Source organism: Gigantopelta aegis, chromosome 5, assembly GCF_016097555.1.
Source record: "Gigantopelta aegis isolate Gae_Host chromosome 5, Gae_host_genome, whole genome shotgun sequence".
In the NCBI taxonomy this organism is placed as follows: Eukaryota; Metazoa; Mollusca; class Gastropoda; order Neomphalida; family Peltospiridae; genus Gigantopelta; species Gigantopelta aegis.
In genome coordinates, this window is record NC_054703.1 from 33,830,189 (window position 1) to 33,854,690 (window position 24,502).

Below are 24,502 nucleotides of genomic sequence, written 5' to 3' on the forward strand. Positions count from 1 at the left end.
GACTGATTGGATGGTTGGTTGCTTGCTTTCAAGGCCGGACTCCTTGGTTTGTCCATTCATTCATGTACACTAATTCCCGTGCTTATATCCAATTAAGGTTCAAGCACGCTGTTCTGGCCACACACCTCAGCTATCTGGACTCTGTCCAGGACAGAGGATTAGTGATTAGTAGTTAGTGAGAGGGAAATCGATGTAGTGGTCTTACGCCTACCCATTGAGTCATTAAACTCGCTTTTATTTTGGCGGGAGGCGGTACCGGGATGCGAACCCAGTACCTACCAGCCGGTAGTGGTCTGCATTTCAGTGTGTCGCTGGTCAAGGACAGGGATGTGGAGTATACCTACCACTCTGAAGTCGATGACGTCAACACTACTCCCGAGCAAACTGCTCGACCCGTGATGGACCGACATCTGAGAGGCTCTGTGTAAACAAAAACGTCATCAAAGTAAAACGCATCATAGTGGTAGTCCAGGAGCCAAATGCCATTTGTTACCTTAACCTTGCAATGTTGTATTAAGGGGTTTTTTTCTGTTGATTTTGGTAGCCCAGTGCCTATATTTTCAAAAACTGCTTGATGACATGTTGTCACCCTTGAGCAATTTGAGATATTCAAGATGGCGTCCAAGATGGCCACCATTACATATAAATGACCATAGCTCGCAACCTATTCATCCTAAGAAGGGTATTTTCATGTCTATACCTAGGTTTTAGGGGTCAACCTATCCATTAAAACCAATTATTATATTGAAAACGTATTACATCATTGTCAATTCCAAGATGGCTGCCAAGATGGCCGCCATGACACTAAAACTGGCCTATCGCCTATACTATTTACTCTAGGACAGTTATGAAGGTGTCTATCCCTGGGTTTCTGGGGACAACAAATCTGATTTTACTAAAGCAAAGTTCATATACTAATTATGTCATCTGGAAATCCAAGATGGCCACCAGTTTACAAACACTATTCAGGAAATAACATCACAATATTAGTCCAGATTCGATATTTACTGAATTTAACTCCATTAAAATAACTTTTTTTGTTGATTGTTAGTTGAGCGATGTCCTAAAAGATGGCACATAAATCTGATTGTTAGTTGAGTCATGTCTCAACAGAGGGCATGTCGATTTCATTTTCAAGATGGCTTCAGTATATGTCAAAGCACATGTCTCCAAGGGCAAACTCATCCATGTTTTTATCGATAGTGGTTTTATTATACCAAGCATGTAAGTAAATCTAATGTAGCAAAATTAAAGAAAACAGACAGTTGCCTCTGATCGTAGTAATGTTTTCCATTATAAGTACAAAATAAACCAAGATAATCCTGAGGTGAAAGTCATTGCATCCAAGGGAGAGCCCACTGGCAGGTACATGTACACATGCCTGGATGTTCTACATAGGCTATATACCTTTCCGGGATACTTTCTTGTAATCATGACCTATTTTTAATATGTAAATCCAATATTCAGTGTACCGGACTTTCTATGCCAGGACAACCAAGAGATGAGGGTTGTGTACTTTCTTATATGGGCCCACCTTCTTCAGGCCTAAGAGTGAATAGCTGGGCATACAGCAATACGCAAAGAAGAAACACACTTTATATAGAGAGAGAACACAACTGTAATAGAAGAATTGGCACTAATAATTCACAATTATCTTTCAGATGCACGTACCCATGACTCCCGATCACTAATAGCAAAAAACGTATGAAGAACAGTGCTTTTTCGTGTCCAAATTTAGATCTGAAAATAAGATCGAACCGCTAAAAGAGACTGGCCCAGCAAGAATTCAAAACTTCATAAAGCATAGCAAAATCTATGGGGACAAATATCATGAACTTCTTGAAGAAAAAGTTGTTGAAAATCCTGAATGGACAGTTAAATGTCACAGAAACTGTGCTTCAACGTACACTTCAAGCGTCCAGGTTGCACGGCACAAAAGGAAGAACCCAGAAAGTGATTCGACGTACATTCCACCAAAGACCAGGAAACGTTCATCACTACCAGGATTTAACTTCAAAGAACACTGTTTGTTTTGTGGTGAAACTTGTGTTGTTGAAAACGATCACAAGATAGTGGTAACGGGAGCCGATCCTGTGCCGATAGAAATCAGCCAGGGCGGAATTGTAATCTCACGGGCAGATTTGGCAACCTCTCATGAAGAAGCGGATAACATCATTGTTCAACAGGTTTTGAGTTGTGCTAAGGAAAATGCAGAGAGTAAGATCACTGTGGTTGCTGATGACACTGATGTCTTTGTACTGTTAGTGCATTATTATCACAGAGTGAATCTCAAGAATGTTGTATTGATGGAATCCCCTATCAAAGGAAGGACGGTGATTGACATTGGCAAAACAGTGCAAAAGCATTCTGAAATAGTAGAAAGTATATTGCCGGTGCATGCACTTTCTGGATGTGATACCGTTACCTCCTATTTTGGAATTGGAAAGGCAACTGTTATCAATACGCTTCGATCAGGGCACTCACTCTCATTGTTGGGTACACCAGGCAATTCTGTGGCATCTGTTATTCAACAGGCTACTTCCTTTATTTCCGCATGCCATGGACAAACAAATTGTAGTTCAATGTCGGAGACAAGGCTAAAGGTTTGGCTGTCAAAAACGGGCAGAGGGTCATCAACACCGAAGTTGTGTACATTGCCACCAACAACTGAGGCATTCAAGGAAAATGTTAAAAGGGCGCATCATCAGGCCTTGGTGTGGCAGTCACTTGAAGCAGAGAATCCACCTCAGCTGGAATCAACGGAATTTGGTTGGATGCAGGATGACCAAAATAAGTCCCTTCAACCAGTCATCCTCCCAAATGAAGTAGAACTTGCCCCAGAGATGGTACTACGTCTGATAAAGTGTGGGTGCCACAGTGCTACTCCATGCAGTACACATGCTTGTAGTTGCAACTTCGCAAACCTGAAATGCACAATATTTTGTGCCTGTTATAATCAAGGTTGCTGTAACCCGATATCATAGTTGATTGATGTATCTGGTAACTGAAGGTACTGACATAACTTGATAATTTACTTTAACAATTACATTGTAGTTGATGTACAGAAGATACACCAACTGGCAGCCTTGGATTTCCAGATGACATGATCAGTATATGAACTTTGATTTAGTAAAATCAGATTTGTTGCCCCCAAATACCCAGGGGTAGAAACCTTAATAACTGTCCTAGAGTAAATAGTATAGGAGATAGGCCAGTTTTTGTGTTATGGCGGCCATCTTGGAATTGACAATGATGTAATACGTTTTCAATACAATAATTGGTTCTAATGCATAGGTTGACCCCTAAAAGTTAGGTATAGACACAAAAATTACCTTCCTAGGATGAATAGGTTGCGAGCTATGGTCATTTATATGTAATGGCGGCCATCTTGGACGCTATCTTGAATATCTCAAATTGCTCAAGGGTGATAAAATGTCATCAAGCAGTTTCTGAAAATATAGGCCCTGAGCTACCAAAATCAACAGAAACAAAAAACTTAATACAACATTGCAAGGTTAACCCACTCTGCTCCCGGACTATGGAGGGAGATACAACAGAAGACAAAACTCATCGTCAAATTAACACGCATCATAGCGGAGGGAGATACAACAGAAGACAAAACTCATCGTCAAATTAACACGCATCATAGTGGAGGGAGATACAACAGAAGAAAAAACTCATCGTCAAATTAACAGGCATCATAGTGGAGGGTGATACAACAGAAGACAAAACTCATCGTCAAATTAAAGGAATGCTCTCGCAAGGCATTTTCAACGATATATAATGCACATTATTGTTTAGTATCAACAAGTATAATCGTATGTTTAATTAATAAAACGGTTAAATATGACGGCTATTTTGTACCATCCCAGTGAATACTTGCTTTCGCTCGTTAGATACATTTTAAAACAACTCGTTGTAAAATAAATGCTATATAACGGCCACTCGTGTATTATTCTCCATTTAATTTAGTGTTATGTGTGTACTCCAAAATAATACAATTAAATGTCTGTATATGATTTAGGTAGCGATTAAAAAAAAAAAAAACATAATTAGCCGAGGTGTTTCGATTGTGTGTGTGTGTGTGTGTGTGTGTGTGTGTGTGTGTGTGTTTGTGTGTGTGTGTGCCTTTGTGTGGTGTGCACCTTTGTGTGTGTGTGCCTTTGTTTGCGTACGTGTGTGTGTGTGTGTGTGTGTGTGTGTGTGTGTGCATGCGTGTATATATGTACGTTTATGCGTATTTAATGTGTATTTATCATAATGTTTACGTTATATTCCACATCAAATTCCAACCCTGTCTTTCATTAACTCCATTAATTCCATTAACGGTTTTTTAGACAGATTCAAAAGGATGTTTAGGCGGTGTCATGAATCACTATCACCTACGTTCTTCCCACCACACAGTTGGCGGACGTCAACACCTTCCGGGGCCCGAGGATTGAGCAGCCGCAGGATGGACTTCCGTTGTATCTGAGCGAGCACGTGTGTGGGAACTCGGTGATATCGCTGTCTGTACCGCCAACGATCCGCTTCGACGGCGAGCTAGTCGCACAGACTGTAACAGACAGATAACAGGAACTTTTATTAAAAAGCTAGAGAGAGAGAGAGAGAGGAGGAGAGAGAGAGAGAGAGAGAGAGAGAGAGAGAGAGAGAGAGAGAGAGAGAGAGAGAGAGAGAGAGAGAGAGAGAGAGAGAGAGAGAGAGATTTTGTTGAACGACACCTCCAAAGAACATTGATTTATACAACATAATCATCTATTGGAAGTTGGGCGGGACGTAGCCCAGTGGTAAAGTGCCCACCTTATGCGCGGTCAATCTAGGATCGATCCCCGTCGGTGGACCCATTTTTTGGTTCCAACCAGTGAACCACAACTGGTATATCAAATATCGTGGTATGTGCTATCCTGTCTGTAAGATGGTGATATAAAAGTTCCCTTGCTACTAATGGAAAAATATAGCAGGTTTCCTCTCAAAGACTATATGTCAAAATTACCAAATGTTTGGCATCGAACAGCCGATGAGTCAGGGATCTTTTATATCCAGCATCCCACAGACAGGATTGCACATACCGCGGCCTTTGATAGACAAGTCGTGCTGCACTAGTTATAGCGAGAAATAGTCCATTTGGCCCACTGGCATTTTTTTTTGTTTGCCAATTGTATTTGCCAATTGTTTATTTTTTTTTTTTTTTTTTTTTTTTTTTTTACTGATGCCTGGGTTGAGATTTTGTTAACTGGGGGTTTTAACAGTGGTGTTCGGCTACATATTAAATCTTCAAAATTTAAATGTACACAGTATATGTACTTTGAAATGTTTCTGCAACATTTAACCTTTCTCAATATTTAAAAACACAACGTGTCAGTGTTCAAACCTACTGTACCGATTCGAATGACACTTGACAGTCCAGCGTGTTGTCCACTCGGCCTAAGTAACTTCTATAAAAATAGAAGCGCCTTAGTTAAGACTGTGCAGTGTTTCTGCCAGAAAGAAATATTTGGGTATGACCCTATAGAATTGAATTCAACCAGTTAACAGAGGGTATGGGGCCCTCCCCAAGAAAGATAATGCATTAAGTTTAGGGTTAGGGTTAAGAAAATTCATACATTAATGATAAGAGTAATTAATTTTGTCAAAAAGTTAACTTTAAAAAATAAAATCTGCCAAAAAAAAAAATGGGTATAGCGCCATACCCATTTTACCCTCTGGCAGAAGCTCTGCTGTGTACCGTCAAGCTCGGTTCGAAACTAATGTATCAATTTAAGTATTTATATCCAGCAATTTTTTAAACATTTTACATTTTAACAAATATATCTAAAACAACAAATGAAAGCTGTAAGTTTTTGTCTTGTCATGAAATAAATTATTACCAAACAGTTGGAAGAACGTACTCGCAATACCATAGTTTGACACCCAATAGCCTATGTATTTTTCGTGATGGGGTGTCGTTAAAAATCCATTCATTCAATTACTCGCAAAGTACCAAATTTAAATATAAATTGTCTTGTTGGTCGTGTCATGAAATAAATTATTACCAAACAGTTGGAAGAACGTACTCGCAATACCATAGTTTGACACCCAATAGCCTATGTAGTTTTCGTGATGGGGTGTCGTTAAAAATTCATTCATTCAATTACTCGCAAAGTACCAAATTTAAATATAAATTTATTTTTAAAAACATGACAAAATCAAAAAGTATTTTATAAATTAGCTCTTAAAACAAAATGCACATGGAATGGAATGGAATGAATTAACTAATTAATGTTTAACGACACCCCAGCACAAAAATATATCGGCTAATGGGTGTCACACAATGGTAAATATACAAATGAATTGATGATAAACATCAATAAAAAAATTTCTAAAATAAAGTTTTAAAAATACGCAGAGAGCTGTGCAAATATATAAGTATCGCAGGTAAGTATGTTAAAATTTCAAATAATAATCAGTATTTTGTAAAAACTTCAAGATAAGTTCAGGTTGGAATCGAAATGATTCAATCACATTCTGTCTACCAAATATATCTTCCCTTGTCGGTCTAAGATGATTACAATCCAACTGAATGTGGTAAATCGTCAGTGTACACTGACAATGCTCACACTCAGGTGGAGGATCCTTCTTTATAACAAATGAATGCGTCAAGAAAATATGACCGATGCGAGCACGACACAAGACAATTTCACTCTTCCTGATCGGCCTGTAACAGGACTGCCACTCTCCCAGGACTGGCTTTACAGAATGAAGCTTGTTCACAACCTCAGCGTTCCAATCTTCTTGCAAAGTCGAAAAGCTATATTGGTTAATAACGTGTTTGAGATCAGTGTACGGCATACGAACCCTGGAATGAGGCAAATCCAAAGCATACTTGACAGCTGTATCTGCTTTTTATTACCCCTGATACCAGTACGGCTGTCCACCCAACAAAATACAATATATTTATTAGCAACAGATAAAAAGACGCACTTTCGTACCAGCATCCTCAATTAAGGGATGTTCCAGCTTCATATTTTGTAAATCTTGGAGACACGAAAGTGAGTCTGTAAAAATAATATATTTGGATTCCACAGAATCCTTAATTTGTTCTAGGGCTTCAATGATTGCCCAGGATTCCGCAGTAAAAATAGATGCCGAATCTGGCAATCTCATCGAAATTATTGCATCAGATGGAAAATCGGTAGCACGAGCCACAGAATTCCCATCACGTGATCCATAATTGTAAACAGGAATGTAATCACGGTAGCTTTCTTGAATTTCCACGAAGTGCTGTTTATAAATAATTGGATCTGTGTGCTCCTTTTTTTCAGATCCACAAGATCAAACACAATTTTGGGTGGTTTGATACACCAGGTAGTACTAAACCAAATAACTTCCGGCTGGGTCAAAGTTCGAGGTGCACCGAACTTTTGATAGAGAATTGAACACCACAAGTCTTGTGATTGGTTATAAATGTGAGTGTGTTGGTTGTAAAAAATAATAGTTTCATCTAGGTAAAAAAAAATGTGCAATTTTATTTCATCTAGTACCAATGTGTCAATTAGCCTTGTGCTTGAAACATGTATGGGGTACCTGTAAAAAAAAGTACTCGAATTTTGTGCGAAACTAGGGTAGTCATAGACGCTACCCGTTATCTCAGAAACGAGCAGCTTGACCCCATTTTTTTCTGATTCACTTTAAGTGTAAGGGGTGGTAGTATTTATATCCGTGGCGTTTATGTCGGTTGATACGTTGCAGGTAGGAGTTTTAGCCACATATGTTACTATTGTCGCCTATGGGATTTGATTTGGTAGTATACACTCACCAGAGTGGCAATATGAAATATGAAGGTGTTTCCATAACGTCTGTTAAATCAATCGTGGAAACAGGAATTGCTTAATACGAAAACCAAATCAAAGAATGGCATTTGACTTTGCATCAAACAACACCATATATTGAACCGCTTTAAAAACGCAACATTTTTGTGTTGCTATATTTTGTTCATAATACATGTTTTGTTAATGCTGTACTGCACATATACGTTGTGAATGATCAGTAAACGTGCTCACAAATTTTCACCTCGATACTTAGTGAAGTCTGACATTGAGTGCACAGAATGCAGTTAGCCATAATAAGGTCCGTGCAAATGAAGCGTGCACGGAATTTTATGAAATGTTTTGGTGCTGATAGCTAAAGTGTTATCACACAAAAACACACCAAACTTTTATGAAATCGTTTCAAACAAAATGCCTAGACTCATTGAAAATGAACGGAATCAGGCTCTTGGGATGTTGTGTGCCAACATGTCCATGCGTCAGATAGCTAGACACTTTCGGTGTCACGCATCTACTGTTTTGAGGCTTATGCATAGAATGCAACAGATGGATGTAACCAGAGATGGCCCAAGACCCGGCAGGCCCAGGATAACTACTCAGTGACAAGACAACTTCATAATGGCGCGGTACCCCAGAAATCGATTCCTGGGTGCAACGTCTAGCGCCATACAAGTTAGGGGACATCACGAATAAGTTTCTTACAACTGGCACACCAATTCAGGTTTTCACAGTCCATATTTTTTTTTGTCCACTAAAAAGACTTTTTCCTGCTTTGAGCAGCACCATTCACCCTGAAACTGTCCGAGGTTGCCTAAAAGAGAGACAAATTTATGCACGCCGACCCTATAAAGGACCTGTCCTAACTCCTAGACACAGAGATCAGCACTTACAGTGGTCCAGGAGACATGTCCGATGGACAAGGAATCATTGGGCCAACGTACTCTTGTCCAATGAATCGAGATTTAATTTGAGTATAGCTGACAGGCAGAAACTTGTTTAGTGTCGACGCGGGGAGAGATATGCAGACTGCTGTGTCATTGATCATGACAGATGGGGCAACGGAAGTGTCCATGTCTGTGCAGGTATCGCCTCCAATCGCCGTACACCCCTTGTAATTTTCCGACATGCAGTTAATGCACAACGATACAGAGATGAAATCTTCGCACCAGTTGTTTTGCCATTTATGCAACACCACATGCCCAATGGTATTTTTCAACACGATAACGCCCGTCCCCACACCGCTAGGCTGACGACTGAGTTTGTACAAGCGCACAACGTCGGCGTCATGGATTGGCCTTCTTTTTCTCCCGACCTAAATTCTATCGAGTACCTCTGGGAGGAATTGGGACGTCGGGTCTGTACAAGGAATCCCCAAACAGCTAACCTGCAACAACTGGAGCAGATCCTTATCCAAGAGTGGCAGCGCATACCCCAAGAAACGATACCACGTGCGATTCAGTCGATTCGTAGGATATGTAACGTGTGCATCCAATCGCATGGCGGCCATACCAGATATTGAATTTTGAAAATTGGTTTAAGCACAAAAATGTTTCGCTTATGCATAAATCCTGAGACTTACCTTATATCAACTTTAAAGTAAAAAAGCATTAATGTGTGGTCTGTCATTAAATGTAAAATGATTTTAAAAATTTTACTAAATGAAATATGACATGATTGATACAATAATTGTTGCGTTTTTAAAGCGGTTCACTATATATTTATTATCAAACACTGCATTATGTGCTGGATGTTTTGGTATCGACTTAATCTTGGTAGCGTACTGCAGAGAATGCGTTGCACGTCTAGCACCCAAATTAGGTTCGTGTGCATCAACATGCAGGCTCTCCACATGTAATGTTCTAAAATCATCAAGACAAAGCCTAAGCTCCTGGTTGTGTATAGGATCTAGCATCTGCAAGTACGTCTTGCGAGCTGACCCATACACAATGCACCCATAATCAAGTTTAGATCTAACTAAAGATCTGTACAGTGCATAACCTTTCGGTCTGCTCCCCATTCTGTATTACCAATAATCTTTAACATGTTAAGGGCCTTTAAACCTTTCTTTTTAACGTATTTTAGATGGGGCACAAATGATAGCTTCCTGTCAAATATTACCCCCAGAAATGTAGTCTCCTCCACCACTAGAATTGGACTTTTGTCCAGAAGCAGCTGTGGGTGTAAGTGGTGACCTCTTTTCTGGCAGATATGCATAAATACAGTTTTTGTCTTTGAGAATCGAAAGCTATTGTCAGTCATACATTGATGAAGCTTTTTCAGACAAAGCTGTAACTGACGTTCGATGATACTCATATTGGATGATTTGTAGCAAATCTGGAAATCATCAACATATAACGAGCTATCAACACCAGATTTTAAACACTGGGTGATGCTGTTTATTTTCAAAATAAATAGGGTAACTGACAGGATGCTACCTTGACGTACAACCATCTCTTGTGGGTGGGTATCCGAGAAAGACCTATCTTTTAAAAAAATTGAAATAAAATCAAGCATACGACCTCTTAAGCCCATGCCATGGAGGTCTTTCAAAATCCCATATTTCCATGTGGTATCATAAGCTTTCTCCAGGTAAAAAAAAAATACCGATACCAAATGCTCGTTATGAATGAAAGCTTCCTAACAAAACGTTTCTAATCGAACAAGATGATCAACCGTGCTACGTCTAGATCTGAACCCACATTGCACGTTAGTAAGCAATTTGTGGGACTCAAGATACCAGACAAGTCTATGATTGATCATTCGTTCCATGGTTTTACAAATGCAACTTGTTAAAGCGATAGGACGATAACTAGTAGGATTAGTTGGATCCTTACCAGGCTTAGGAATAGGAATAATAGTTGCTTTCTTCCAATCAGAAGGAAAGTCACCAGAAATCAAGATTTTGTTAAAGAAATATAAGAGAACCACCAGAGGTCATTCAGGTAAGTATTTTAATAGTTGATAATGTATTTTATGTGGTCCTACTGAAGTATCATGAGCTCTACGAAGAGCGTCCTGCAGCTCCTCCAAAGAGAAGTGTCTGTTATATACTTCAGCATTTTCAGATGAAAAGTTAATAGGTTGCTTTTTCAGCTTTATTTCTGAATGATGTAAAAGCATCTGTATTGAAAGCAGAAGAAGAGTTATGAGAGAAATTATCTACCAATGCATTGGCAATGTCACGATGAGACGTGTATTACTTATTTCTTATGATTTCTTACTCTGTCTTATTGTTCTACGAGCCTTTGCTGGAACCTCTCGATGGTTCTGTTTTGCTCTTTAATTGCATGTGTCGTTGAACCATGGTATACTGAAACGCTTCGGCACTGCCCTCTGCAATATCTTTCAGGATGGAAGTAAACAATGACACCGATATCAGTAATGGCGAGCTGTTGCAGTCGAGTGCTGCATAGATACCGAAATTAATCCCAGTTTGCCCTTGCCAACTTCCATCACTGAACCCTTTCGTGTTTGCTCTCTTGCTTGGCGTGACCAGCCGATTGATCAGGTCGGGCCTTCCTGACCTCCCGTCTATTTAAAATCCAGGCTAAAGTGATGTATTGTCAGAAGTTATACCCATAGGTATACCCCCAACTCAACCACTAGGATCCCATCATCCATCTTCACGAGATGCACCTCACGGCCAACAAGGTGCCCAAAAAGGGGAGATAATGCACATGGATGCAAAACCTTTCATTTCAAAAGAAAAATGGAAACAAAAATCACAAATAAAGTTGCTGATTAAGATCTGGAAAATATACACAATATTCCTTTTAAAATAACCGACGACTCAAAACTACAATCTCTCCAGTTTAAAATAAATTACAGAATATATGATACAAATAGTAAATTTATGCAATGTAATGTATATGAAACGGAACAATGTACTTTTTTGTGGAAACGCAAAAGAGCTATTAGTTCATCTATTTGCCGAATGTCAGTATGTTTGAACTGTTTGGTATGGGTTCTTTGAGGTACTGGAAACAAAATGTAACATAAGTATACCTTTCACGATTGATACCCTTTTGTTAGGACTTTTTAAAATTAATTTTCCAAAATCTGATTTCATAAATTTGTGTTTAATACTAACAAAACAATATATTTATACTTTTAGAATTAAACAGGTACTACCAGTTCTGAAAACATATTTAGAACATATTACGTCGTATAAACAGATAGAACTGTATTCGTTATATTTGTCAAAATTACCAAATGTTTGACATCCAATAGCCATTGATTAATAAATCAATGTACTCTAGTGTTATCGTTAAATAAAACAAACTCTCTCCTTTCATTATAGTTGTACCCTCCAGCAGAGGCTTCCAGAATAAATCATAAGTGTATCTTATGATATTTGTGTATGTATACATTTTTATAAAATTGTTTTCACATATATATGTTGTACTTGCAACCGGATTTTAAGTCTATAGTACATTGTATTTAATACCCATGTGAATGTAATATCTAATAATAATAAAACAAAAATTACTCCAATTAAAACTAACCCACAAAGATTAAACATACGAGACCGCTAATCCAAGACATGTTGAACGCACGTTGTTGTCGGCTGGACTGGGTGGTCTCCCTTGTTGGCAGATGGCGCTAATCAAGATGGGCATGTCGTAGAACGTGGGAGCCAACAGCAGTAGATAGTAAACATGTGACCTAGATACACCCAATCTGTTTTCCGAATACTAAGAACACGCTTAAAGGGCCTATGTTAAAGTTGAAAGTACGATATTTCTTTATTTTCACATTTATTTGTAATAAATAACTTCAAATTAATCCATCTCACTCATAATCTTTCAATAATTAGCTCTAAAATAATAATTTTAAAACGTTTTGGACAGGACGGCAAAAGCTCTTTCCCGAATAATTTGTACCATCTCTGTTTCGTTTGTCAGTTCACCACTAAAAAATCTGGGTAAAGTTAATGTGTTAGTGACGTCACTACTTCATGCGTGTGGCACACTCTCACAATTCACCCCTAGAATAATTTTGTTTTCTACTAGTAAATATAATTATTTACTTGTAATTTTTATAGACATATAGCTGAAGGTATAAACGTTATATTTCAATGCAAAAAATTAATAAATATTTTTGGCTCGAGCTGCCAATATTGCAACTTTGACATAACACCTTTAATCTCTGATCTCTGCCACTCCTTGTTCACACGAATTCTCAAAAATAAATATCGACCGAATATCTGTATCTCTATCATTAGCGTAGCCAGTAGTACAAAAATTCACGTTTTATTTAATGACACCACTAGAGCACATTGATATTCCTTTTCTAACATCCACGAAGCCCAGTGGCAAAGCGTTCGCTCGATGCGCGGTCGGTGTGGGATCGATCCCCGTCGATGGGCCCATTGGGCTATTTCTCGTTTCAACCAGTGCAACACGACTGGTATATCAAAGGCTGTGGTATGTACTACCCTGTCTGTGGGATGGTGCATATAAATGACCCCTTGCTGCTAATCAGAAAGAGTAGCCCATGAAGTGGCGACAGCGGGTTTCCTCTCTCAATATCTGTGTGGTCATTAACCATATGGCTGACGCCATATAACCGTAAATAAAATGTGTTGAGTGCGTCGTTAAATAAAACATGTCTTTCTTTCTTTTTTCTAACACCAATAGCCGATGTGTATTTTTGTGTTGTGGTGTCGTTAAGCATTCATTCACCTTAAAAATTAATATTTATTTATTTGTTTATGTTTTTTATTGTCTTGCTAAATATACTTCAAACAAAACAGCACGACGCATACTTTCCGATGCTAATGTCAGGACCCAATTTCACAAAACATCGTAAGCCTAGTTTTGCACGTAAACGTAAATCTACGACTAAACCACAATTCTTCTTACTATTATAGTACAACAAATATAGTTAGAAGAACACGTTTTATTTTATTTTATCTTTAAAATACTCCAGCTTCCATAATTATGTAATTTTCAAACACGCGTAAACGCACGACAGGTACAACTGCAAGTAACAGACGTAAACGTAAGATGTTTAGTGAAATGGGCCCCAGGGTCGTAGCCCAGTAGTAAAGCGGTCGTTTGAAGCGCGGTCGATTTGGGATTGGGCTTTTGGTGCATATAAAAGATCCCTTGCTACTAATGGAAAAATATAGCGGGTTTCCTCTCTAAGACTGTATGTAAAAATTACAAAATGTTTGACATCCAATAGCCGATGATAAATAAATCAATGTGCTCTAGTGATGTCGCAAAACAAACTAACTTAACTGTCACAAATCGAGGTTCCCCTTTTCAACTTAAGGCTCAGACAATCCCCACCTCCCTCCCTTTCATTACATGTGATCATCATTGTCGAGAGTAATAACCAGGCCCAACATTTCAAATGTATTTGAAGGGGTGGGGTGGGTGGGGGGGGGGAGGATGTAGGTGTCGGTCCGATGGCACAGGGAATGGGAATTTTTAACAAGCCCGTTGGAGCGGGTTTTTTTAATGTGTGTGTGTGGGGGGGGGGGGGGGGGGGGTTGGGGGGGCAATGATTAGGATCCATCTAAAGTTAAAGTTTGTTTCATTTAACCACCACTAGAGCGCATTGATTTATTAATCATCGGCTATTGGATGTCAAAAGGGTCCATATTAAGCATAGCGTAGCGCCCGAGACGTTTAAGGGGCTCCTGGGGTATGATCCATAGTGAATGGGTTTTTTATTTGATTGATTTAAACGCCTTTTCTTGGCATATGAATCGCAAAATTAGGCATTTTTAAATAACTATTTTAAAACTATTTTAAGGATTATTTTGCATAATAATATTACCCGTGACTGTTTTATTTTATTATTATTTACATGATCTTACAGGCATCAGATTTCACCGGTAAAGTTTGGGAAGGGACAGTGAGCAAGATCTTGGACGCCCAGAGGATCAGTGGGTGTGCTCCCCCTTGAACATTTTAAAATTGGATGGCTTTAAATGTGATTTGACATTTTGTTTTAGAGACAAAAAAACCGCTACATTTTTCCATTAGTAGCAGGGTTTCTACCAAAGGGTAAAATGGGTAGGCCTATGGCGCACTACCCGAAATGTTTTGCAGATTTATATTTCTTTTAAGTTAACCTTTTGATAAAATTAATTATTCTTATCATTACTGTATGATTTTCTTAACCTTAACCTTAAACGTAACCAATTTTATTTCCGGGGCAGGCCCCCCATTCCCCCTGTTGACTGTGGATGCATACAATTCCATAGCGCCATACCCAAACATTTCTTTCTGGAAGAAACACTATGTAGCAAGGGTTATTTTATATGCACCATCCCATAGACAGGATAGCACATACCACGGCATTTGATATACCAGTCGTGGTGCACTGGCTGTAACGAGAAATAGTCTAATTGGTCCCACGGACATAACACTCAATTAATATGCTTTCATCTAGCACAAATGTTAAAGGAAAAAAAAAAAAAAGATACCCCTATATTAAACACTGACTAAGCCGGTTTCGGAGAGGGGTGTTGGTTATTATTTGTTTTGGGGGGATAGTGGGGGGGGGGGGGTCTAGTCACTAACACACGTGTACGATCTCAGACCGACCACGCATCAAGACAGCAACCCTACTATTCAAACGTATACTGACATGTATTAAATATATCCATGGTTAAGTAGTCCACAGAAATTTCATTTACGGTGTGGGTGCCTCTCCCAATATATAACCCCAGCTACGCCAATGCCTACGCACCGGCCTCGGTGGCGTTGTGGTTAAACCACCGGACCGAGTTCTTAAGGGCGCAATGGGTAGGTGTAAGGCCACTATACCCTCTTCGTTCTCACTAACCACTAACCAACTAACAACTAACACACTGTCCTGGACAGACAGCCCAGATAGCTGGCTGAGGCGTGTGTGCCCAGGACAGCCTGCTTGAACCTTAATTGGATATAAGCACGAAAATAAGTTTTGAAATGAAAATGCCTACGCACCTCTACTTCGTCGGTCCTGATAAACAAACAATCAAACAAACAAACAATCAAACACTTACCTCTATTGATATATCCACTCCACATCTGAAGAAGACTACGCAACAGAACAGCACAGCAGATAGCTGTTCATTAGCCTCAGCTAGTATTAGATCTATGCACGGTCAGATATTTTACATTTATACACACTTATAATAAATATGCTTATAAATGTCAAACAACGATTCTGTTTGCCGATTTTTGTAGTTTAAACTATATTTAAAAAGAATGTGCGTAGTATCGCGTTGACATCAATAAGCATATTAAAACATATCAAAGCATTGTTGACGTCACGTCGAAGGATTGTTGACGTTTTCATGGTAACGTTCTCGGTAATTTTCGTAACTTAAAGGAAAATGTCGAAATATCATTGAAAGTAAAGTAAAGTTTGTTTTATTTAACGACGCCACTAGAGCACATTCATTTTTGATTTTTGATTTTTTTTTTAGAGAAAACCCGTTGTCGCCACATAGGCTACTATTTTACGACAGGCAGCAAGGAATCTTTTATTTGCGCTTCCCACAGGCAGGATAGCACAAACCATGACCTTTGTTGAACCAGTTATGGATCACTGGTCGGTGCAAGTAGTTTACACCTACCCATTGGTCTTTGCGGAGCACTCACTCAGGGTCTGGAGTCGGTATCTGGATTAAAAATCCCATGCCTCGACTGGAATCCGAACCCAGTACCTACCAGCCCGTAGACCGATGGCCTAACCACGACACCACCGAGGTCGGTATAAATATCATTGAAATACGCACCTTCAGAACCCTCCACTGGATCCGCGCCTGACAGGGGATAAAAGTAGCGCAGAACTATGTACAGTATTAATCCACTTTCTTACACACCCGTTGGTGAGAACACCATACATTATTTTTGATAACACATGGTTGTTTACACATGTACGTGTGTTAACAATTTCAAGACATACGACTGGCTGCTCGTAGGTGATGATCAGGTCACCACTGCCATACATCCAACGAAAAACTACACGATGGAAATCGATTACATTGTGACGTATAGTTAACCTGACAATCATGGGTCTGTGACGCTAAGTTAGCTACAAGTGCAACGGCTGTAAATATCTTTTAGTCGATAAAGATATTAAAATTTGCTTAAAACATGGGGTTTTTTTTAGGATATGTAAGAAATATAATAATACATTTGTGTCCGTTAGATACCATTTATCTCACAACACGTTGTTTAAAAACGTATCAAACTCGCTTTCGCTCGTGAGATAGATGGTATCAAACGACCACTCATGTATTATTCTCTATGTCCGTCACCGGCACAACTGATGGTGCAAAAAATATTAAGTACATAATAAATATTTGTGCACTAAAATAGTAGCCAGTTCTTTGTCAAATTATAAATGTAATGTTATGTCCTAACCTGTCGGTCATCCTTGTAGGGTGTTTTAATAAAATAAAATAAATAAATAAATAAGAGTTGTAAATAAAATTATTGGGATGTTGTTTTATTTTTGGGTAGGATGGTTGTATTTAATTCAATGTAAAATCGTCACATTTCACAACAATTAATATTTTGGTTATAATATTCAACTTTAAGGGACTGTATCTTAACGCTTTATTCTTGCGGTTTAATAATATGTCTTATACGCCCCCACCCCCCCCCCCTTAAATTTTGCGACAGTTATAATTTTATTATATATTAATTTTCATTTTTTTACGATCCCCTCCAAACCTCCCCCAAAGTTCCATTGGCATTCCGCCTCATGTCGTTGCCCCCCCCCCCAAATGGATTTTCTGGATCCGCCACTGTTATACAACCATTTAGAATACACCAAACAGTTCGTCTAGATCGACGAGTCTATGATTTGTTTGAAATATACAAGAAGACAAAAATAGATTTAGCACAATAAGGGGATTGCTAGGTGTTTGCTCAATTTGTTGATCTTTGAACAACGTACAGCATTTGTGTTTAATACAATATAATATTGTGTAGCAACTGTGCAACATGATTAAAAACTATTTAGGGGTCACCGCAGGCTTGTCACTCTTAACATTCTTCAAAGGAGGGATCACGGGACCCCATTTATTGTGGAGCATGTAAACATAAGAAGGAAATATTGTATTTAACGACGCACACAACACATTTTATTTACGGTTATATGGCGTCAGACATATGGTTAAGGACCACACAGATATAGAGAGAGGAAACCCGCTTTCGCCACTTCATGGGCTAAGCTTTGCGATTAGCAGCAAGGGATATTTTATATGCACCATCCCACATAAAGGATAGCACATACCATGGCCTTTAACATACTGTTCGTGGTGCACTGGCTGGAACGAGAAATAGCCCAATGGGCCCATCGATGGGGATTGATCCCACACCGGCCGGGCATCAAGCGTTCGCTTTACCAATGGGTTACGCCCCGCCCCTTTTACTTGTAGAATGCAGGAAATCGCATTTCAGGACATATAGTTTTCAACATATTACGGGGAAGCATACCCTCCGAAACCCGTAGAAACTTTGCTTTGCGCCCTCGATCTCAGTCAGCCATCCCCCCCCCCCCCCCCCGTCTACTTCTTTTCACCGTGCCTGGGCTATGACGTCATTGTGATACTCCCTATAGCCTATGACGGTATTACGATTTTGTAGCTTTGAAAATTTAGACCCTGCTAAGTCCATGGCCGTACCCTCCGGGGTGGGGGAGCCAAGGGGGGCAGTTGCACCCCTGAGAATCTCACCTTTTTTTCTTTTCTTTTTTACTCCAGAAAATAGCATACACATCTCAGGGTATAATTTGTAGTGTTTCATTTGTTTATAAAAAGTAGTCCCCCCCCCCCCTCCCCCTCCCCATTTTGATCAGGGTACGTCTCTGAAGTCAAAACTAGCACAGGACAAAATTTGGATAAATCTGTTCTGTCCTGTAGCCACATAAACAATGGCGTAGGAAGGTGCCAAAAAGTGTGTGTGTGGGGGGGGGGGGCACACTTTTATATTTAAACACTTTTACACTATTATAAAGCCAAGCCGCCGGGCCCCCCCCCCCCCCCCCCCCCTTCCCCGCATCCTACGCCAGTGATAAAATCATTATAATCATGTTTACATCAAATTTCTGAATTTCACGGGGAAATTATTTCGATTTCACATCAATCAGAAACTATTTTATCCTCGGTCTTGTCAAGGCTTTCTCCAGTTCTGATTATTTAACCTTTTTTCTTTTTTTTAAATATTAATTTAAAGTCTCAGGCCCTAGTTTTTAAACACTATGGCGGATTTTTCACTATTAGAGCTGGGGGGGTTTTACAATTGAAATCGGACATTATTTATATTTTATTGTTTAGAATATCCATTTCCGTACTTCCGAAGTGTTTATAATCATCTTTGTGTTTGTAATGGCACAAAATGCAGGAGCGGATTATGGGGGATTTCCCAGTTCCACGGAACCCCCCTCCCCACCCCGCTAAAAAAATAAAATCACCACGTAGATCTAAATTGATGTCCACGTAAAATTTATAATTTCAAATTATAAACATTTACATATTGTTTCAGACCCCCACCCCCACCCCCCACCTAAAGCATAATCCGCTCCTGAAATGTTCTGGTAATAATTCTAAAAACGCACGTGCGTCTGAGAAATAATGGTTACGGAGACGATCTCTGGTCTATTTTTAAAGGCTATTTCCCCGTTTCAACATCACTGACTCTTGATTCACTCTATTGAAATTTATTCAAAAGTGTAACAGGTTTGTAAATAAATCAAACTTGGTGTCGATTTTCACGGGTCCAAACTTGTGTCTGCTACTTTAATAAAAAAATGTTAATTAGGCGCTGAACGTTGTTTGCTTTGTTTTGGATCTTCAAGTGCGTCGTTGAAGACCGATACATTGGGGAAAATAACTTGAAAAACATTTCTCCTTAAACGTCGTTTTTCTGCCATATTTTTATCAGTTTCTTCAAATCTGATCAGAAAAGCAAAAGAAAGAAAGATATTAAAAAATTTAATATCTTACATTTTCAGTGCAATCAAAGTATTTGATATTTTTCAGATCACATACTTCAAGAATTTGATAACTTTGCAAATTAGATGTAAATTAATCGAGGTCACGGCACTAGGTTTATTGACATTTAAGCAAACGTACTAAGGTGACACTCCATAACTGACGTATGCATTTATAGTCATTAAAATTAATATTACTGGTATGTGGTCAACAAAAAGAAAACAACTTCTATGGCAAACAATAATAATGCAACTGCTACAATAACGTCCTGCGGTAAAGAAGAAGAACATTACAACTGCAACAGTAACATGTCACTTTGTAAAAAAAAAAGAGTAAAGTTTGTTTTATTTAACGACGCCTCTAGAGCACATTGATTTTTTTATCTTATCATCGGCTATTGGACGTCAAACATATGGTCATTCTGACACTGTTTTTAGAGGAAACCCGCTGTCGCCACATAGGCTACTCTTTTTACGACAGGCAGCAAGGGATCTTTTATTTGCGCTTCCCACAGGCAGGATAGCACAAACCATGTGTCACGGGGATTCTATAATTCCCGTAACTGAATAAAACACAATTATCAAAATATCTCTCCTAACTGTATATCTATTAGATCTCTCTGTAACAGGCGGTTAAACCCTAGTATGGCTCGTCTCTAGGTATGATCAGAGATACGATCTTATATAAAGTATATATTATTATAGCACGTTAGTTCTCTAGAAACACAACAAAAACACAATACACTTTGGAATCTGTATTAATCTACGCTGACAAATGTACAGCCGTAGTAGTTAATTAATAACAGCAATAATAACAACCCAGAACTGATCACTTAATTAGTTAATCTCTAGGTGTCTAGTTACACAACATGTGAATCACTTCACCGTTACACCACACCCACACGTATGATCATTGAGAAACGCTTCCAGGAGAAGTTAATTAATAAAGGAATTACAACACCATTCCTAACTGGTTAATTTTTAATTAACCCTTACTACTCGTTCAATAACGTGTGATAATTTAGGAACGCTTCCAGGGGAACTTAATTAATAAAGGAATTACAGCTCTATTCCTAACGGGTTAATTTTTAATTAACCCTAACTACTCATTCAGTAACCTTGTGAAACAGAATTAATACTGGTACCGATCACAATAAAGACAATAACCTACAGTGTACCTAGGTCGTCTAGGATGACTGGCTAAGCTTTATATTACCAAATACTCATATAATGTTAGAACTAAAAGTCTACGATTTACTTCGTCAGATGACCGAAGACACTGTCTAAAGAATATTGGTATAATACAGTATCAAAATATTTAAAGTCACATCAATCACATCAAGGTTATACACAGAGCAGAAATAATATTTACCAATGTCCAAACGGACTAACGTTCCCTGTGAGCCGTCCTTTTCTCGTTCTCCTAGATATCTCTAAATCCTAGCTATTTAATATAAATCAGAATTCGCCTGGCGATACCTCCCCCTATCATCTGATATTTCACCTCTACTAGAGTCGGTATATTTCTCTCTGATCGTCAGACTTACTGACGCCATCGTCGCCAAATCACGGTTGTAAAAACCGCACTCGCAGAGGTATTACGTAACTACTCGCCACATGGCCTCCACAGCTGGACTAAGTGCATATTGGAATGCCCGATCGCGCGAAGTATTACGTAACAAGTTGCCCATCTGGGCTACGGGCAATGAAACTGCACACGGCCCTCTAACACAATTAAAATCGCCACAGGCGAAACAAATTTAAGAGCATGTACCGTCACACACCCCCACCTCAAAAAGGATATTTCCTCTACTCTAGGACCATGGCCTTTGTTGAACCAGTTATGGATCACTGGTCGGTGCAAATTGTTTACACCTACCCATTGAGCCTTGCGGAGCACTCACTCAGGGTTTGGAGTCGGTATCTGGATTAAAAATCCCATACCTCGACTAGGATCCGAACCCAGTACCTACCAGCCTGTAGACCGATGGCCTGCCACGACGCCACCAAGGCCGGTATGTCACTTTGTAATACAGTAGAGAATAATTATAAGCCAGCTGACGTCGAAATTTCAGGTTTGGGCAAAATGCCAACATTTCGTTATGTTGTAAGGAATAATAAAACAATTGTTACAGTAATATTTCGGTCTGTGGTACAGTAACGAATATTAACAAGTAAAACAAGGCAAGCTAGCAGACGTCGAATTTTCAGGTTTTGGCAAGATGCCAACACCTCGTTCTGCGGTAAAGAATAATGAAACGACTGCTATAATAACGTTCTGCGGTAAACAAAAATAATACGACTACTACTAGGGTCTCCACGAGTCCAAAATATGGGACTCGAGTGTCAAACTGAACTCGAAAACGAGTACCCGACACTTAAGAGCGTTTTATTATATTGTTTTAATATCACAAATATACAAATTCGATTCCTCTGTGCATAAATTACATTTAATGCTCAAAACGGGGAAAAGTTGCTAAATGTGGTATGAAATATATAATATTTTCCTTAAGGGGGGCCTTATACCCAACTCTACCCTACACTAGATGACAATGAGATTAAGAAATAAAGTAAAATAGCATTATGCATCTTATTTTCGGCGCTGAACATGGATGCCAAATCATGCCATTATATTGCATTTCACACATTCGACTTTAGTTTTCCTTTTATGGTTCATAGCCCTATAATGTAACCGGCGGCATGCATATGGCAAAATGACTTTAAATAATAATAATTAAATGAGAGTGCTCTTCCTTGTACGGGCACTCGAGCCCTGTGAACGGACTCGAGTCTGGCTAGACACGGCTCCTGCCCGAGTACTCGAGGACTCGTGGAGACCCAAACTGCTACAGTAAAATTAAGACCAATTGTCATTGGTAAAACGTAACTATATTTTAATAATAATAAGTCTTCAGGTATGATTCAGTACTACGGAAATTCGTTAAACCGGACACTTTTAGGAAAAAACTTACCGTCCGGATTATCGAGTTATACATTTTTTCTAATTAAATGATCTCTCTCTCTCTCTCTCTCTCTCTCTCTCTCTCTCTCTCTCTCTCTCTCTCTCTCTCTCTCTCTCTCTCTCTCTCTTATTTTTATAAAGATTTTGTTTTAAAGAAAAGAAAGAAAATACAATATACCCACAACATTCCGCTCGTGAATTTAAACGAAGTGACAGAATGCTTACCACAGCTCAAGGTACAGTGGCAAATTGCCGGGCATTCTCTGTTCTCCTGCATTATTTAACATCCAGAAGAATATTGAATTTTTGCTACCTTTTAAACTTTGGTCTTGACTTTAGTTTATTGTTTAAATCGATATCTGTGGGCTGATTTGTATAGACGTTTAGGTAATTCAGCATAAATATTATATACATAGAACGCATCTATAGGTTCACAAGGGCGGAATGTAGCCAGGGCCGTAGCTAGGACTTTTTGTTGGGAGGGGGGGGGGGGGGGGGTGGGGGGGGGGGGGGGGGGGGGGGGAGGGGGGGGGGGGGGGGAGGGACTGAGTAGTTAATAGTCTAAAACTCCTTGAATGGTTAAAGGGACACGCCCTAGTTACGGCTAGTTGTTAACCATTACGGCGTTGTTTTTCGCTATTAAACCCATTTTTTCACAAATAAAATTGCACTTTACTTACATTTTATTATTTAGAATACACATTTCCATTCACTTGAAGTGCTTTTTGGTAATCCTGGTAATCCTGATGTTTGTAAAACCACGAAATGCATTTTGTGTATTTTTTAAAAAGCCGCGTGCACTCGAGAAAAAACCGTTAAGCAAGCGAGGTCCAATCTATTTTTAGAGGGAATCTTCCTGTGTAAACGTCACAGACGTTGGTATACCACGTGACCGTTATCATTTTGGTTCGGTTTGTTTTCTCGTGCACGGTTCGCGCAATCAACATCCGATTTGTTGTCGTTTGCTTGTTGTTCATTTGTGAGATTTTTCTTGACAGTTCGTGAACATTTTCAGTAACAATAAAGTTCAGACAAGTAAGTGTCTCAATACAAAACGTTACAAACCCTTAAAACCAATAATTTTGCTAAGTCTTACGATATCTAGAGAGGGGATACAACCAGGACAGAACAGTTGGAACATGTCCAGGAGAGGTGAAAGGAACGCACCCCAAGTCTGTACGCACTCTGTGAAATTTGTCGTGACGTAGGCATTGTTGTGCTTCGAGCGATATCTACCGGTGACATCAGAATACTAACTTTCAAAATTATTTCAAGCAACTGGGACATGGGGATTCCCATGGTATTTATCGATATAAAACCTGCTTTTTCACTCCATTTGATAAAAACGTGATCTAAGTGTGTTACAGGTTTGTAGATTAACCAAATTATAATTTATTTTCGCTGGATGGAACTAGGGCGTGCGGCTTTAAGAAGAGAATTTTCTTTAAATGTGTATAATTTTTTCCGGACCCACCCCCACCCCGCTAGCTACGGCTCTGGTAGCCCAGTGGTAAAGCGTTCGCTTGATGCGAGGTCGGTCTGGGATCGATCCCCGTCATTGGGCTATTTCTCGTTCCAGTCAGACTGGTATATCAAATCCCATTGTATTTGCTATCTTGTTTGAGGGATGGTGCATATAAAAGATCCCTTGCTACTAATAGAAAATTGTAACGGATTTCATTTCTAAGACAATATGTCAACATTATCAAATGTTTGACATATAATAACCGATGCTATATAATAATCAATGTGCTCTAGTGGTGTTGTTAAACAAAACAAACTTTAA

The 24,502-nt window shown here is 39.1% G+C and overlaps 1 protein-coding gene across 3 annotated transcripts in view; it reads right to left on the minus strand.

Moving 5' to 3' along the window:
• LOC121373402 (fibrinolytic enzyme, isozyme C-like) overlaps positions 1-23,040 on the minus strand; it is a 25,506-nt gene extending 2,466 nt beyond the window's left edge. Inside the window, exons 1-3 of one of the 3 annotated variants that reach the window (XM_041500046.1) lie at positions 22,942-23,040; positions 4,387-4,555; positions 345-420 (exon numbers count right to left, since the gene is read on the minus strand). In XM_041500046.1, the coding sequence (XP_041355980.1) occupies positions 345-420; positions 4,387-4,555; positions 22,942-22,993 (297 nt within the window). In that variant the 5' untranslated portion in view covers positions 22,994-23,040. Of the gene's footprint in view, positions 1-344; positions 421-4,386; positions 4,556-12,310; positions 12,366-15,810; positions 16,041-22,941 lie in introns of those variants that run through there. The other 2 variants (XM_041500048.1, XM_041500047.1) reach the window with 2 other exon arrangements.
• Between the last annotated feature and the right edge of the window lie 1,462 nt (positions 23,041-24,502).